The sequence below is a fragment of the Sebastes fasciatus genome, chromosome 7 (genome assembly GCF_043250625.1).
Source record: "Sebastes fasciatus isolate fSebFas1 chromosome 7, fSebFas1.pri, whole genome shotgun sequence".
In the NCBI taxonomy this organism is placed as follows: Eukaryota; Metazoa; Chordata; class Actinopteri; order Perciformes; family Sebastidae; genus Sebastes; species Sebastes fasciatus.
Genome location: NC_133801.1, coordinates 29,132,519 through 29,149,282, shown reverse-complemented (window position 1 = coordinate 29,149,282; position 16,764 = coordinate 29,132,519). Strand labels below are relative to the sequence as shown.

General features: G+C 40.6%; 1 protein-coding gene across 2 annotated transcripts in view; it reads left to right on the top strand.

Annotated features, from left to right (window-relative positions):
* ubash3bb (ubiquitin associated and SH3 domain containing Bb) overlaps nucleotides 1–15,864 on the top strand; it is a 56,789-nt gene extending 40,925 nt beyond the window's left edge. The window contains exons 2-14 of one of the 2 annotated variants that reach the window (XM_074640147.1): nucleotides 482–535; nucleotides 1,643–1,829; nucleotides 2,948–3,146; nucleotides 3,691–3,860; nucleotides 3,969–4,177; nucleotides 4,808–4,952; nucleotides 6,082–6,205; nucleotides 6,322–6,441; nucleotides 6,519–6,611; nucleotides 6,697–6,841; nucleotides 9,825–9,931; nucleotides 10,062–10,171; nucleotides 11,082–15,864. In XM_074640147.1, coding sequence (XP_074496248.1) covers nucleotides 482–535; nucleotides 1,643–1,829; nucleotides 2,948–3,146; nucleotides 3,691–3,860; nucleotides 3,969–4,177; nucleotides 4,808–4,952; nucleotides 6,082–6,205; nucleotides 6,322–6,441; nucleotides 6,519–6,611; nucleotides 6,697–6,841; nucleotides 9,825–9,931; nucleotides 10,062–10,171; nucleotides 11,082–11,219 — 1,801 coding nt within the window. In that variant the 3' untranslated portion in view covers nucleotides 11,220–15,864. Of the gene's footprint in view, nucleotides 1–481; nucleotides 536–1,642; nucleotides 1,830–2,947; nucleotides 3,147–3,690; nucleotides 3,861–3,968; nucleotides 4,178–4,807; nucleotides 4,953–6,078; nucleotides 6,206–6,321; nucleotides 6,442–6,518; nucleotides 6,612–6,696; nucleotides 6,842–9,824; nucleotides 9,932–10,061; nucleotides 10,172–11,081 lie in introns of both variants that reach the window. The other variant, XM_074640145.1, reaches the window with a different exon arrangement.
* The last annotated feature ends 900 nt before the right edge of the window (nucleotides 15,865–16,764 follow it).

Genomic DNA, 16,764 nt, shown 5'->3' with positions numbered 1-16,764 from the left:
CTGAGTTGCTGAAATTTCTGTTTAGATATTCACTTCAGCCAGTCACACCGGCGAAACGCTGAATAATTCACCAGTTTCCTTTTTCAAACGAAATTGTTTGTACCCAGCTCCAGTGGCAGTTCTGTTCTGTCAACAACTTTAAACCTTTCTATTATCTCATTTTTTTCCTTTGAGGCCCTCATTTGCATCTCTAAGTGTTTACAGAGTTTCCACATAGGTGCGCATCCCGAACAGTTCTCCTTTTATTTGCCATCTGCTGCCAGAGAAACTCCTGAGGATACAAACTCAATGATCAATGAGTTCCTCTGCTGCTGAACTCATTCAGGAGTATAACTTCAATGGGTTTCTCATTGCCGCATTGCACTGGCTCGCCATACACTATTACTGCGCACACATCAGACTGTAGAGGAGTCAAATGGAGGTGAACGTTCTCACTGATGTTGAGGACTTAATTTGATTTTTTTGTTGTGCTCTTTTACAGACTGAAAGCTCTGGTATCAACGGGAGGTCGGAGTGTGCAAGCAGCATGTGACTGGTAAGTTAAAACAATAAATGTGTACATACATTCATGTATACTCCATCACAAGTCAGGGGGAAATGTGTGTTATACTGCCCTCTGCTGTAGAAGAGTTGTAAACAGTAGGAATGTTATATTCTGTGTATATTATTGATAATTAATGATTTTCTGTATTGATTTCTTTTGAGCAGCCCTCTAATTTTTTTTGTGATCTGGTCTCTTGAAAAATTCACTCTCAATGGCAACAAATTCAATTAATTAAACAGTAAAGAGTTTCATGAAGTACCTAAGACTGAATCCCAGATTCAATTTCTTGAAAACTGTGAAACACAAACATAGAAAAATTAAAGCATTATGTGAAGACTGTAGGGCTGTCGATTAATCGCAAATTAATCACACATTTTCTATCTGCTCAAAATGTACATTAAAGAGAGATTTGTCAAGTATTTAATACTCTTATCAACATGGGAGTGGGCAAATATGCGTGCTTTATGCAAATGTATGTATATATTTATTATTGGAACTCAATTAACAACACAAAACAATGACAAATAATATTTGTCATTGTTTTATGTTTTTAATATTGTTCAGAAATCCTCACAGATACTGCATTTAGCATAAACATGGCAAACTCAAGACCAACAGACAGTGTGCTGACTTGACTATGACTTGCCCCAAACTGCATGTGATTATCATAAAGTGGGCATGTCTGTAAAGGGGAGACTCGTGGGTACCCATAGAACCCATTTACATTCACATATCTTGAGGTCAGAGGTCAAGGGACCCCTTAGAAAATGGCCATGCCAGTTTTAGCGTAAGTTGAGAGCGTTATTTAGTATCCTTCGCGACAAGCTAGTATGACCTGGTTGGTACCAATGGATTCCTTAGGTTTCTTCTTCTTAGTTTCACATGATGCCAGTATCTTCACTCTAGCTTTAAAACTGAGCCCGCTACAACCTAAAAATGCAAGTTGCATTAATGCGTTAAAGAAATTAGTGTCTTTAAAACCAATTTGTGTTAGGGCGTTATTATCGCCTTAACTTTGACAGCCCTAGGACACTGTCCTCACAGCAACAGTAGACCTGAGACTTTTGCTTGGTTCCATTTACCTCCATCTCTCCCCAGGCTCTTCTCCCATGTGGATGACCCGTTCCTGGACGACCCTCTGCCCAGAGAGTTTGTCCTCTACCTGCGACCCAGCGGACCACTACAGAACCAGCTCTCCCACTTCTGGCAACAGAGCCGGGTCACTTGTGGCAAAAACAAAGCCCACAACATTTTCCCCCACATCACCCTCTGCCAGTTCTTCATGGTGAGTTGGACGGTTTTATTTAAGGTGGATGGTTAAATGTCATCAAAGGTTCTGAGCTCATTCCCCAGACAGAGTAAATAAATATCAGTTGGAGTCTGGTTGCATGATTCTTTTCTTCACACTTGTGTGTAACGCCTCTTTCAGGCATGCACCTCATTACGTTAATGTGATGTCAATTTGGCATCTGAATAAGCAGCCGAGTCACTTTACGTAAAGTCCAGCCATAAAATAGTCATAAAATTGAATGTATTGATTCGTACACATAGACACAAATTTCCCATTTTTTTTCCTGATGGTCAGCACAAAATCAATTCATTAGTAATGAACGTAATTGTAATACCAGGAAGTATATAGAGAGCAGTGAATGCCACGTAGGAAGGAGGTCCGGATGGATGGGTGGGCCTCGCCCAGGAGACTGGTGTTCGTGTCCCGTGTGAAACCACAAGTCAAAGTTGATTTATTTGACATGTAACTTCCGTACTTAAGTTACAGCACTTCCAGTGTTATTTTAACCCAAAGTGCGATCTTTTCCGAAACCTAACTAAGTTGTTTGTTGCCTAACCCTAACCAAGTCGATCTATTCCTAAATCTAACAAAGTAGTTTGTTGCCTAAGCCTTACCAAGTCGATCTTTTTCTAAACCTAACTAAATAGTTTTATTTTGAAAAAACTGGAGTAGAAATTGACATGTGCGTTACGTGTTGCTGGACATTCGTAGGAAAATGCATGAAAAATCTGTTGTTGAAAGTCGTGCTGAGTGTCACGAAAAAAAAGGGAAATTTGCGTCTATGAACACGAATCAAATACATACAATTTTATGACTATTTCATGAAATGCTGTGAGACTGTGGTGCAAAGTCACAACAGCAATGGTGGGACATACTGTAGTTTTGTTACACTTTGAACACAGCCTGTGTCTGAATTAGCCACCAGACTAACATAAAGACCACAGCAGTGGTCACAATGTTTAACACGCTTACTAAACGTCCTGTCATGTCTGTAATAAATCTGTAACAATCTTTTACGTAGCGGACACCAGTCTGAATGTCTGTCTGAATGACAAAGAGCCATTACTTTTAACAGAAAGATAAAGCAAGCACCCTTCCTAACTTCCACACAGTGTGCAGACCACAAAGTAGAAGCTCTATGCGAGGCCCTCCAGGCCTCCGTCCAGCAGTGGCGGGGTCGATTTCCCAGCCCGCTGCCTCTAGAGCTCTACACGTCCTCCAACTTCATCGGCCTTTTCGTGGAGGAACAGGTGGCCGACGTCCTCAAGCAGTTTGCGGCCGACTTCGCAACAGAGGCCGCCAGGAAGGCAGGTAGGAACCCCAAGCACACACACCATATACCCACAATGCCCTGGGTTTGGAGCATGTTCAGGGTCTTAGCTGCATGTCTTTCCTTCTATCTGTCCCATCTTTCTTCATCACTGCTCTGCATCAGTTCATCACCGTGTCATGTGTGTTGACCAGCTGTCTTTTCCAGCAGTGGCAGTAAGTGATTGGTCAGGATGGCGGTCATGTCGGGTTATTAAAGCACTCACTCAATCTGTCACTGTGACTTTTTTTTAAACACGGGCGAAAATGAGACTGACTGCCAAACAGTATTTCAGGCAGCTAAGTGCCAAATCAGATTAGAGCCGCGGTGTTAGCGCTAATGCTCTGTCATACTTCTGTTTCTGGTAAAGAGACAGATTAGAGCGTGTCATCCAAGTCTGATGTGGAAATGTTGAGCGTTGTCGGTTTTACTCTCCGACGCTTTGTGCAGTGCACTAGATAACAAAAGATTTTTCTTATGGTGAATTGTTGGTGTGACATACTGTACTACGTAAAACAAAGTCCTGTCTCCTTTTTCAACTCCTAGAGGTCCACGTGGAGCCTCATAAGAAGCAGCTCCATGTAACTCTGGCCTACAACTTCCCCACCAATCACCTCCCTTCACTGGAGAAACTGGCCAAGGGCATCGAAGTCAAGCTAGGCTGTGATTGGCTGGCCGTCCTGTTCTCCCGGGACATTCGTTTTGCAAACCATGAGGTGGCTAATAGTCATACTAACAATGCATGTTTAGAAGTCACAGCATCACAACATGATTATTTCCTCTCAATGTCAATAAGTCAGCCAATAATTGTCACGCCTGTGCAGACCCTGCGGGTGATGTACCCCTACATGCCTCAGAACGAGGACGAGCTGGAGCTGGTTCCTGGCGATTTCGTCTTCATGTCTCCGGTGGATCAGAGCAGTACCAGTGAGGGCTGGGTGTACGGGACCTCGCTGGCCTCCGGGCTGTCCGGCCTGCTGCCTGAGAACTACGTCAGCCTTGCCGATGAGTCCGACACCTGGGTCTTCCATGGGTGAGCAGAGCACCTCACACTGGCACAAGATGGGGTTTTAATTACCCCAAAAAGATACACAGATTTAAAAAAAGGATCAACATTTTTGATTACCAAACAATTCAGTGTGGATAGTCTTGGTCCCAGAGGGTGATCCTGGTAATTATGGTGACCCCTTGACCTTTTTTAATGCAACCACTCGATCAAAATGTCCGCTTGTACACAAGAAATACCAAAATTGAACTGTCTGAGTGCCATTTTGAACACATTCATTCTCCCCCGAGGACGAACCCTCTTGATTTTGATTCATCTTTTTATTCAATGGAGACACTGTGCTACAATTTATTTTTACTTATCATGCGACATATACAACAATAGCGATATACATGTATATGTATCTGCAATAAGCATAATATCAGCTCTAAAAGGAAGCTTTATTATTATTATTTATTTTGTGCTGAATGAATAAAGCTCCTTATTTGCAAATGTTTGACTCTGCCAGTAATTATATTATTTTGGATGAGTTGCAGATATCAAAAAGTTGTTTAGCTCTAGCCAACATACTCCTTGGATCAGCTTTTCTTAATTGCCAAGAGAAAGAAATTATCTTACCGGATGATACCAGATGTCTGTTCTGCTTGTCCACCACAGCTCCCATTCGTTCTTCAGCTGTGGGCCCAGTGACAAGACCAGTAAGGAGAGAGGGATGTTTGATGGGCTGCTGGACGGCCGACGCTCCGATAACACCAGTCCTGGAGACACCCCCACCCTCAGCCTCATTTGTCATCCAATGCAGGTACATTGTTTTGTTTGTTTGTTTGTTTGTTTGTTTGTTTTTTTTCTAAATTCACATGATGAGAAATAATATTAAATAAATTATATTATATTATATTAATGTTAGATAAATAAATATATAAAATATTTTTTTAATAATTAGAATTTAACATGTATGCAGAGCACCTTGGTAGGCGAAGGGTTACAGCGCATTCCACATTGTGTCCCGCATTCGGTTCCAGCCTCGGGACCTTTGTTGCATGTCATACCCCCCCCCCCCCCCCCCCCCCCCCCCTCTCTCTCTCTCTCTCTCTCTCCCCATTTCCAGTCTCTGCATCAGCCATCATATATGTGAAATACATGCCTAAAATAATATAAAAAATGTATGCACTAGGTCAATCGATTAAAATATTGAATCATTATTAATCTGTGATGATTAATGATTGCTCATAGTTAATCACGATTAATTGAAAATTAATCACACATTTTTTTATCTGTTCAAAATGTACCTTAAAGGGAGATTTGTCAAGTATTTAATACTCTTATCAACATGGGAGTGGGCAAATATGCTTGCTTTATGCAAATGTGTGTATATATTTATTATTGGAAATCAATTAACACAAAACAATGACATATATTGTCCAGAAACCCTCAGAGGTACTGCATTTAGCATAAAAAATGTGCTCAAATCATAACATTGCAAACTCAAACCAACAACAGGTAGCAACAGCTGTCAGTGTGTCAGTGTGCTGACTTGACTATGACTTGCCCCAAACTGCATGTGATTATCATAAAGTGGGCATGTCTGTAAAGGGGAGACTCGTGGGTACCCATAGAACCCATTTTCATTCACATATCTGGAGGTTAGAGGTCAAGGGACCCCTTTGAATAAAAAGCTATGCCAGTTTTTCCTCGACAAAATTTAGCATACCAATGGATTCCTTAGGTTTTCTAGCTTCATATGATGCCAGTATCTCCACTCTAGGTTTAAAACCGAGCCCGCTACAACTTAAAAATTGCAAACTGTGTTAATGCGTTAAAAAAAATTAGTGGCTTTAAAACGAATTTGCGTTAAGCCATTATTATCGCATTAACCTTGACAGCCCTATTATGCACATTTTCACAAAGCAATTTACTGATATTCCCAGCAGGTCCTGCGGATTAGTGGCAGTCACTCTCGGCAGCCAAAGCGGACACTTTTTGTCTGTCGGCACGGTGAGAGGATGGATGTGGTCTTTGGCAAACACTGGCTCTCCCTCTGCTCGGACAGTAAAGGTGAGAATCGAAGGTTGAGACAATATGAATGAGTCAAAAACGTTCCTCCCTCTCACTGCACTTTAAAGAAACCACCTTACATTTGAGAATGTGTGCTTTTTGTTGTTGTTCTGCAGGTAGATATGTACGTTCCAATCTGAACATGCTTCCCAGTTTGCCGCTGTGGGGAGGACAGAGAGATTATGACATGGACGCTCCCATCACTGTGTTTGGATCCACACAGGCTCGACTAGTGGGTACGTAGCCGATATAGATCTAAATGATGCACTGCACCTGGTGTCATTTTGTTTGCTTAATAATGTGCTTTTTTCAGGTGAGGCCCTACTAGAGAGTAACACAGTGATCGACTTTGTGTACTGCTCTCCCTCTCTGCGCTGTGTTCAGACTGCACAGAACATCCTGAAGGGTAACAAGAGTCTCCTCCAGAAAATATCACTGGATTTTCTTTTACTTTCAAGATGAGCTCTAATGAATTGTGTCGGTGTAAACAGGTCTGCAGCAGGACGGGAAGCTGAAGGTGCGAGTGGAACCGGGGCTTTTTGAATGGACCAAGTGGGTTTCTGGGAACTCCCTGCCTGCATGGATACCTCCCACTGACCTGGCTGCAGCCCACTTCAGTGTGGACACAACATACAGGTGATCCAAACATCACTACATACAAATGATCTTGCATTTTTGGCTCGAGCATCTTAAAGACTCTATCTAAGTTCATACCTAAATGCGGGGTTGACGATGTTCTCCAGTATATATTATTTGTTATATTGGTTGAAATGGTCTTTACACCCCGACAGTGATCCATTACTGATGAGCTCTGAAAAAGGACCGGTGCTGTAATCCTGTAAAAACGTCTACCAATCACTGCCTCGCAGTCCGCTTGGAAAGAACCAATCAGATGCCTCCCTGCCTCCCTGCTCGTACTCTACCCTTGGCGTGCACCAGCCTGAACTCAAAGCGCGTTGCCACCGCACGTTTACTGGAGAATGGAAGAGAAAACTCAGCCCTGCAGTAGCACTGCCGCGGTTACTTGTCATGTAGCGTTGTTGAGTTGAGGTCCTCTCTCTGCTCTGTGTCTGTGAAGTAGTTACGATGCAGCGGTGCTCATGCATGTGGGTGTGTGGGGCGGGGGGGCGTTGCCTTGGAAGGAGCCCCGAGGGGAGGGGGGAGCTCCTGAGGCGAGGCTACTTTCAAATTATGCTAGCTTTCCAACATCGTCCACCCTATCTTTAATGTGGCATTTGTTGGAAAGTGTGTAGCGATCTCAATTGTTCACAAATCAACACGATCTGGCTCTCTTCACTGACCCTAACATCAGTGAAACTGGATAAAGCTGGCATCACAAAGCTGGTTATCAACTGGATCTGTAGCTGAGTTCACTGATCCGGCTCTGAGCGCGTTCACGTGAAAGAGGGAGAGATCTTAATTACATGTACGGTCAAGTAGGTCTGGTCTGTTTAACAAAGTAATTACATGAAATTATTACATTACAGGAATTACACAAAACACTTGATGAGTAATTCAGAACAACAAATTATTGAAAATAGCATGATTATATTGTTGACTTTATTAAAGGGGATATATAATGCTTATTTTTCAGGTTCATACTTGTATTTGGGGTTTCTACTAGAACATGTTTACAAGCTTTAATGTTCAAAAAACACTTTATTTTTCTCATACCGACTGTGCTGCAGCACCTCTTTTCACCCTCTGTCTGAAACGCTCTGTTTGAGCTCCTGCCCGGTCCGCTCTGATTGGTCAGCTGGCCTACTGTTGTGATTGGTCAACCGTACCAAACTCTTCGGACTCAGCTCCAGCTCCACTCAAACTAGTTTTTGTTTGAAGGCGTGCCAAACTAGCCACTAGGCAAAATGTGTTACTTTTGTGACATCACCACGTTACGGAAGAAAAGGCGGAACTTGAAGCGGGACGTTTCAGGCAGTTCAGGAGCAGTGTTTCTGTGGGGGAGAGTAACTTCCTTTGGCGTTGACTTTATAACTTTACAAACCTTTTACATGCACAAACAAATATATAACACTAAAGAAAAGGGAAAAAGCACAAAATTAAAACAGGTCCCCTTTAAATTAAAGCAGTCCTCAAATATTTGTCTCAAATATAGCTCAACCATGTGATATGATGTGCTACTTCAGTACGCTTTAATGACAAATATTACTGTGCCCACTATAGAAAATTGCAGATAAACATTTAACATCCAAGAATTCACATTATAGACACTACCGCTGTCTATCCCTGTAACAGTCTGGCCACAATTCAGCACATTGACCATACTGTAGGTTTCTACCTGTGTCATTATAAATCCTTTGCTTGCTCTTTGCACTTTTTTTCTCTGTTTGCCTCTCTAACGTACAGAAACAAGACAGTCAATTTCCAGTTCTTCCTCTGTGTGTGTAGAGTGATGAGTCACACAACATTACTGCATACAGAGCCCAGGGGTCTTCATTTAAAAAAAAAGAATCCAAAGCATGTTCAAATATTACTTCTGTTTCTTGTTCCTCTTTTTAACATCCCTTATCTGTTTTGGGTGTTGTGTGCCATACATTTGCAGCACCCAAATTTGTTACAGTACAGTATAATGTGCATATGCCAGGGCTGTCAAAGTTAACGTGATAATAACGCGTTGACGCAAATTTGTTTTAACGGCACTAATTTCTTTAACACATTAACATAACTTGCAATTTTTAGGTTATAGCGGGCTCAGTTTTAAAGCTAGAGTGACGATACTGGCATCAGAAGAAACTAGAAAGCCGAAGTAAACCAGGTCATACTAGCTTGTCGCAAAGGAGGCTAAATAACGCTCCAAACGTACACTACATTTTGGCGAGGAAAAACTGGCATGACCATATTCAAAGGGGTCTCTTGACCTCTGACCTCTAGATATGTGCATGAAAATGGGTTCTACAGGTACCCACGAGTCTCCCCTTTACAGACATGCCCACTTTATGATAATCACATGCGGTTTGGGGCAAATCATAGTCAAGTCAGCACACTGACACACTGACAGCTGTTGTGTCCTGTTGGGCTGCAGTTTGCCATGTTATGATTTGAGCATATTTTTTATGCTAAATGCAGTACCTGTGAGGGTTTCTGGACAATATTCATCATTGTTTTGTGTTGTTAATTCAATTCAAATAATAAATATATACATACATTTGCATAAAAAAAGCATGTTTGCCCACTCCTATGTTGATAAGTGCATTGAATACTTGACAAATCTCCCTTTAAGGTACATTTTGAACAGATAAATAATGTGTGATTAATTTGCGATTAATCACGATTAAATATTTGAATCAATTGACAGCCCTAGTATATATACTGTAACATATCTGCACAGTTTACATGCACTACCTGCAGCTGTAGCTGTGCTGTTTATCCACTCTGCCGGCCCTGCAGAGACGTCCTCTGTGGCAAAGTAGTTGTAGATAGTTTGTACTTGTCTGTTTGACGACTGCTGTTGAATTTGATCTTTTTAACTGGAAACAACAACCCCAAACCACAGTGCACTTCCACCTCCAAGGCACTCAAGTTTTATAGTTTTTTATAAAAACAACTGCAACTCAGTTTTTATATGTGCCATTGGCTTTCTAATACTTGTTTTTGTCCTTAGACCTTTGATCCCAGTCAGCAAGCTCACTGTGTCTGAGCCCTACGAGAACTACATGAGCCGGAGCTACCAAGTGACCAAAGATATCCTGTCAGACTGCAAAAACACTGGTAAGAGACACGCAGCAGAGCTCCAGGAGCGTCTGTTGAGCCTGTGTAGCTGAACTTCATTGTTTTACATGCTCGTTGTGTTTGTCCTCGGCTGATGTTGCATCCCGCCTGGGTTTCCCACTCTCCGCAGGAAACAACGTGCTGATTGTAGCCCACGCTTCTTCCTTAGAGGCCTGCACACGGCAGCTGCAGGGCCGCGGCCCACAGAGCGCCAAGGACTTCATCCAAGTAGTCCGAAAGGTCTGTTCACTGCATACTTTTTTTTTTTTTATCTTCTAGTCCATCTGATTTCTTTTTTCTTTAATACATCCCACTTTCCTTTCCATCCATCATTACTTCCATCTGGTTTCCTCAGTTCCTCTCCCCATGCCCATTCTGGCTGGATGTGCAAAAACATGGGTGTGTTTATACTTGAAATTCCACAGATATAAGGAATCCATGTGTATAAATGAAAGAACAAAAACAAATCAAACTCAAACCAAGTTGTACAATCGTTCAAAAAAGTTTTTATTCACCTAAACCAGTAGACTCCAAATGAAAGGTGCTTTTAGTGAATCTTTAGCACCAACGAAAAAAGGGCTCAAAAACGTACTTGAGCATATTTTATTTGTCACCTAAAGGGGGAAAAAAAGATGTCCAACGACTAGATGACTGAACGTGCTACAACATAAAATTAATTTTACTAGTTTAATATTTAATCGTAATTAATCGCATGAAAACAGACATTGTACAATCACTGCCCTCAACCAACTGTGTGATGAGGCCTTAATATATTTCCATATAGTTGTTTTGATTGTGTTCCATATAACAACATATGAATGTTGCATCATTACTGTAATTTTGGGAATAGTAGTAGTAGTAGTTTGTATTTACCAGTGGACCATGATCAAAAATGTCTTTGCCACCATGACGGAATTGTAATGTCCAAATTTTGAAATATTTAACATGTACGCCAAATAAAAAATCAATTCACAAAAAGCAAATCCACTCCTAGTAACCTAGACAATATTGAAATTGATCTATCATCATTTTCAAATGATGAAACAATGTTATTGTTTGTGCCACAAGATGCAAAATCTCATCCAAAAAGCCTTGAATTTCCGTGACTTTCTTCTCAAACTAACTATAAATTCCTCTGCTTGGTCCTCAGATCCCCTACCTGGGCTTCTGCTCCTGTGAGGAGCAGGGAGACACGGGGGTTTGGCAGTTAGTGGACCCTCCCATCCTCCCCCTCACACATGGACCAAACCACTCCTTTGACTGGAGGGAGACACTTCTGCAAGAATGACATGTGATCTGAACTCCGTCCAAACTGATCAAACTGTGCTCCGCTCTCCTCCCCACTGACTGCAGTAACAAGATTCAGACCAGTGCACCCCAACATACTGGAACCTTTCTCTTTTCAGCCTCTTAACACAGCTGGTGGCTTTTAGCAGTGACGGTCTGAAGAAGCTTGCTGCCTGAAGATGAGGAGACGAGTCCCAGCCGATGAATGGTTCGGTTGCGCTGACTGACTCTGGTGTCAACAATGATTTAGCAAAATTCCACTCTCAAATGTCATTGCATTATTTTCTTTGCAAGAATAAGAGAGAAGTTAGTTTGGGTAAGTATGGGTGTTGGCTGCACTGTGTGGGAGAGCTCTCACTGAAATCCAGCTGGACTGTGTTTAGACATTAGCCTTCCATAAACATACTTTTGTGTGCATTTTTGAAGAAACGCATTAGAAAAGCTGTATGGAAACGGCAAAATTCGATCAAACTTACTGAATTGCGCAAAATTCCTGAAGATCTCTCTCCGTTTTTCTCTCGTAGATGGTTTCTCTCGTCACGGTAGATGGACTAGTTTTGTTTCCGGTTGGCAACCTCTACTTCTTCTACTCTGTTTACTGCCATGCATAAAGCGTAGCCTACAGCACAAATTTCTGACTTTGCGTAGCGGAGTTCATTCACTCGAAACAAGTTAAAAACACGCCTAATTTGCATTTCTTTTTTGTGACTTTTCCAAAATTCACCTAAAATTCGCTCGACAATTGAATAGAGACACCATTAGTGTCATCCCAGTCTCTGAAAATTTTGTGAAATTAGCACATTTTATAACATATTTAACAGTGTGCTCTGTGTATGACGAGTACGAAAAGTAAATTTCTTACCAGTATGAATGTATTACATGAAATACACAGGACTATAGTAGTAGTGTGACACTGAAGTAATGCCAAGCAAAAGCGCAGAAGTTGAGATTTTAGCAACTGGTATTTTCAGCTAGGATGACTCAGGTTCTTAAGTTTTTAACTTGTCAGTTAAGTTAATTTTCAGTGAAAAATGTTTATATTTTATTAAGCCAGAAAGTTTTAGTTCCATAGCTTGATAACTGGTTGAACTTAGCTAGCTAACGTTAAACGTTAGCTGTGTCTGACCACATTCAGGTCGCTGTATTAGTATGTTAACATACAAAATGTACACATTTTTAATTTAATTAAATGTGTACATTGCTAAAATTAGCATACCCATGTAGGCCTAAGCAAGCCAGTGTTTACATTAGGTTTAGCACATGTTTTTAGCATGTCATCATGCAAACATGAAAGATGTTTACATGCTAACATTAGCATGAATCAGATTTACTCTGAGATTAGATCCAACATCTTTTTACAGAGGATACGGATAATCTTTCAAAGTTCCTTTTTTTTCTTCTTCTTCTTTTTTAGAAATGCAGTGCTGTTGAAATGGTCTATATGTACCTTGGGTTTAGAGTGCATGAAGAAATTAAAACTCACTTGAATGCTTAGTCCTATTAAGAACATGGGGTAGTGGTGCACTCTGGTGGTCAAAATAAGTATTACAGCAACAAACACTTTGAAAAATCTGCCAAAAAAAAAAAGATCCACCTGTTTCACAGAAGAAAAAAAAGGAACTTATTGAAAGATTATACTGGCAAAACAAGTCATAAACACAGGAGAGAAAATAATTTAGCTAAGATTTAGAAAATGGATAACCAGAAAAAAAAAATTCTCGCTTGCCACTCAGGGCTTCCGTAGAATTCTTCTTCAAACCATTTTGACTTTTTTTAAGAACGTGGCGTTTTTTTATCATCCCCACTAATATTAAGAATCTAATAACAAAGTTGTCTCAGCATTTGTGTTTTCTAGTGTGTAATTCACATTATATCCTAAATGGGTTGATAGAGTGGCATTTGACTTGGAGTTGAGTGAAAAAGTGGCAGTTGCAGGCCAATCGTAACTAATAGTTTGCATAATTTGTGTCCACAATACATCTGATTTGCATTTGAGTTTGTGCTTAGTTCACACAATTTTGAATGAGACTGTTGAGAATTTGTAAAGGTCGTGTTAACAGTACTGCTTTCCTGCACAGATCCCAGCAGCATTTCCTCTTCACCACACATTTGCCCTGCTTGCTCTACTTCCGTGGCTGAGGGAAACATATCAGTTCTGTCTTCAAGAAGTCTTCATCAGGGACTTTCCTGACGCTACCCACATAATGTGGCCCCACATGTTGTCTCTATTTTAGTAGCACTTCCAGTACAGCAATGTCTTTGCCATTCATGTAGTGTATGTAAAAAAACAAAAAACTTTAACAGCACAACCTGCACTATTGACAATCATACAGTAGCTTCTTGATTCGCACATTTTTAGTGTGCGTTGGTTAAATGTTGTTCAAGGGTTCAGAGTAGCTGTAAATAATCATATTTTGGGAAAAGAAATGTCTTCCAGTTGCATTTTTATTTATTTATAAACCTTTTTTTCAGATGTTACAAGCAAAAAATATTAACAGCATGCAAGAATTTATGCTCTGTATCTCAGGTGTTGACTGCATTTAAGACGTGCGTATAATGCAGCTTTGAAAACTGTTCCGTTGATTGAATGACTGTGTTGTTGTGAGTGCCTGTTGGAATTAAAGTGGCAGTAGGCAGTATATTTTTGTCATCATTGGGCAAAAATTCCATAATAACCTTTCAGCAAACTCATTCAGCATGCTCCAGTAATTCGCTTTAATAGCATTAAAGTCAAGTTTCAATTGTCATCAGCAAGATTCTCCCCTAAAAGTACACCTTAACGGGACAGTGTGTAGGATTTGTTGGCTTCTAGCGGCGAGGTTGCAGATTGAATATCCCTCCGCTCACTCCTCCCTTTCCAAGACTGCGGTAACGTGAGCCACCGAGTGCAAAACCGTGATAACGCCGTTCGCCTCGCTCAGAGGCCATCCTCACCATAATAACACTACTATAGGAGCAACGGAAGTCAGACGGTGGCTGGTTTTGCACTCTGTGGCTCACGTTACCGCAGTTTCACAAGCGTATCAAAGAACTATGGTGGCTTTTGGGCAACGTAAACACACTAAAGGCTCTCTCTAGAGCCAGTGTTTGGTTTGTCCGCTCTGGGCTACTGTAGAAACATGGCGGAGCAACATGGTGGACTCTGTGAAGAGAACCCGCTCCCTATGTAGATATGAAGGGGCTCATTCTAAGCGACCAAGAAATTGTCTCAGCACGTTACTCCCCCATCACTGCTGGTTTCACACTATTCCACTGATCTGCAGGAGGCGGTAACACACCAAGATATGCAACAATGTGCCAACAAAGACAGAAGAAGAAGAAGACTGCTAGCTAGTAAACATGGTAGTGACTAGAAGGGAACCAGCAAACTGGGGAGACTCTCGTGAGATAGTTAAGGTCAGGTATTGATCTTGAATAGTTAAGGTTAGGATAGGTCGTCGGGCAGTGAGTCTGGCGAGAGTTTTTGCAAGCTTCTGCAGATCTCGGATCAGATTTTTTGCAATTTGCGGGATCCCTTCTAGACACGACTAGTGAACAAGGATGCTGGATTTTAAATAGCACCTCAAAAATCATCTTTGCGAATGTTTTATGAGGAAGGAAATACATTCAGCACATTCGTTAGATCTCAAAAATACACACAATTTGCATTTTGGTGAATAACACTGAATGTAAATATAACTTCTGTTTGTTTACAAGGAACCTCCACCAGGAACATTGATACAAAAACATTAGATAGATTTTCAATCTTCTCGTCTAAGTTTCGGCAAGAAATATGCATATTTCCAAAAATGTCAAACTATAAATTTAAAGAGCATTCTGAGCACTTCAGACTAAATGATGCTTGCGTCCGTGTAAGCCAGCTTGCGAAAACAAAGAGAGCTCAGAACGACCATCTTCACATCTTCCTGTTTCTTATTGATCTGCAGACCAGTAATATAATTGAATCCATTTAAATCGCTGTATTGCTGTGCAACTGTTGCAAATGCTTTGCTGACACGGGGATGTAATGATGCAGGTGCATGTTGGGAAGGAGGACACTGCTACTACAGAAATGTGAAAGGTTTCTCTTTTGAATTAAATGTCACTTTCTTCACACCATACCGGAGCGGCACACGTTGTATTAAAGAGTTACAAGACGAAGAAGAAGAGCTGTGTGAGAGAAACACAGAGGAAGAAGAAGCCATGTTGTTCCTGTAGTTTTTATTTATGATCTGAACATATCACCAAACATGTACAGCTATTAACTTAAAGTTACTTCTGTTGAAATCTATATTTGTTGATTTGTAATTTAAGATTGGTCTATAGGCTTTGTGTACATTTTATTTTGGTTCTGAATGTGTCAGTTGTGTTTGTGAAGCATTGAGTTAGAAAGAAAACAGTTTTTTGTTTTTTTTTAAACAGCTCTAATATTTTCATATTTTGAATACTCGGGAGGGAAAGTAGGCATGTCATTCTATGATTAGTGGTGACAGTGTTCATTTGGTTTTTGTTCTGATTGAACATGAAATAAAAGCATTTTTTTTCTCCCCACAGCAATAACATTATAAAACAACAGGTGCAAAGTTATTATTTATCTGTTGCTTTGCACCTACAGTACGCTGCAAACACTGTAAAGGCGTACAAATCCAATAAAATTCTACATCATCCTTTTTGTTTAGTTTTGTGAGCGTAACCAGAATGAACATTATAGCTTAGTTTTGTTTGTTACTTTATTTGGACTGTTCATATTACTCCAATACGGGATAATAATACCAGAAGGTTAATGTCATCCAGTCCAAACATTTTTTTTTAATTTTTTTTTACATTTTTGAGATGAGTTTCCATCAAGCAACAGGCTGCTTCTTTAGATTAACAACACATTGAAAGAGATGGTGGTAAATATGGGTTGAGTGCACTGAATGGGACTAATACAATCAGAGCAATAATCTATGTTTTTGCCTTAAAGGAATACTTCACCCACAAAACTACCGTTTGTATATCAATTATTCACCCCGTGTTACTTAGAATTCTCCAAGAATACAAAAACAGGGTAAATCCTTGATGAATTGAAGTAAATGGGGGCCACATTTAACAACAGCAAGACTATATGAAAACATCCGTTTACAAACTGTTACACAACTCGTGAGGTATAATCCAAGTCTCGTTTATCTGGTCGTATACTCACTACTTCCCAAATGCATGCATCTTTGCTAAAACCTTCCTATTAAAAACACTTACACCGCGATATTACAAATCCTATGATAGCATAGACATGACTCGCCTGATTGTGCCTCTGATTGGCTTATCATGACATTCTTACCAGTGGGCAACCTCCAGGTCTGAAAAGTGAAGCCAATGCTGCAGTGCCTTAAACTTGCATTCTTTCTAATAGCCAGCAGGGGGCGACTCCTCTGGTTGCAAAAATAAGTCAGATTGTATTGAAGTGAATGAGAAAATGAGCCTACTTCTCACTTGATTTATTATGAGGAGCCGTACAAGGCATAATTCATTCTTGCACCCACCCACACACACACACACACACACACACATGCATTCTTCTTTCACAT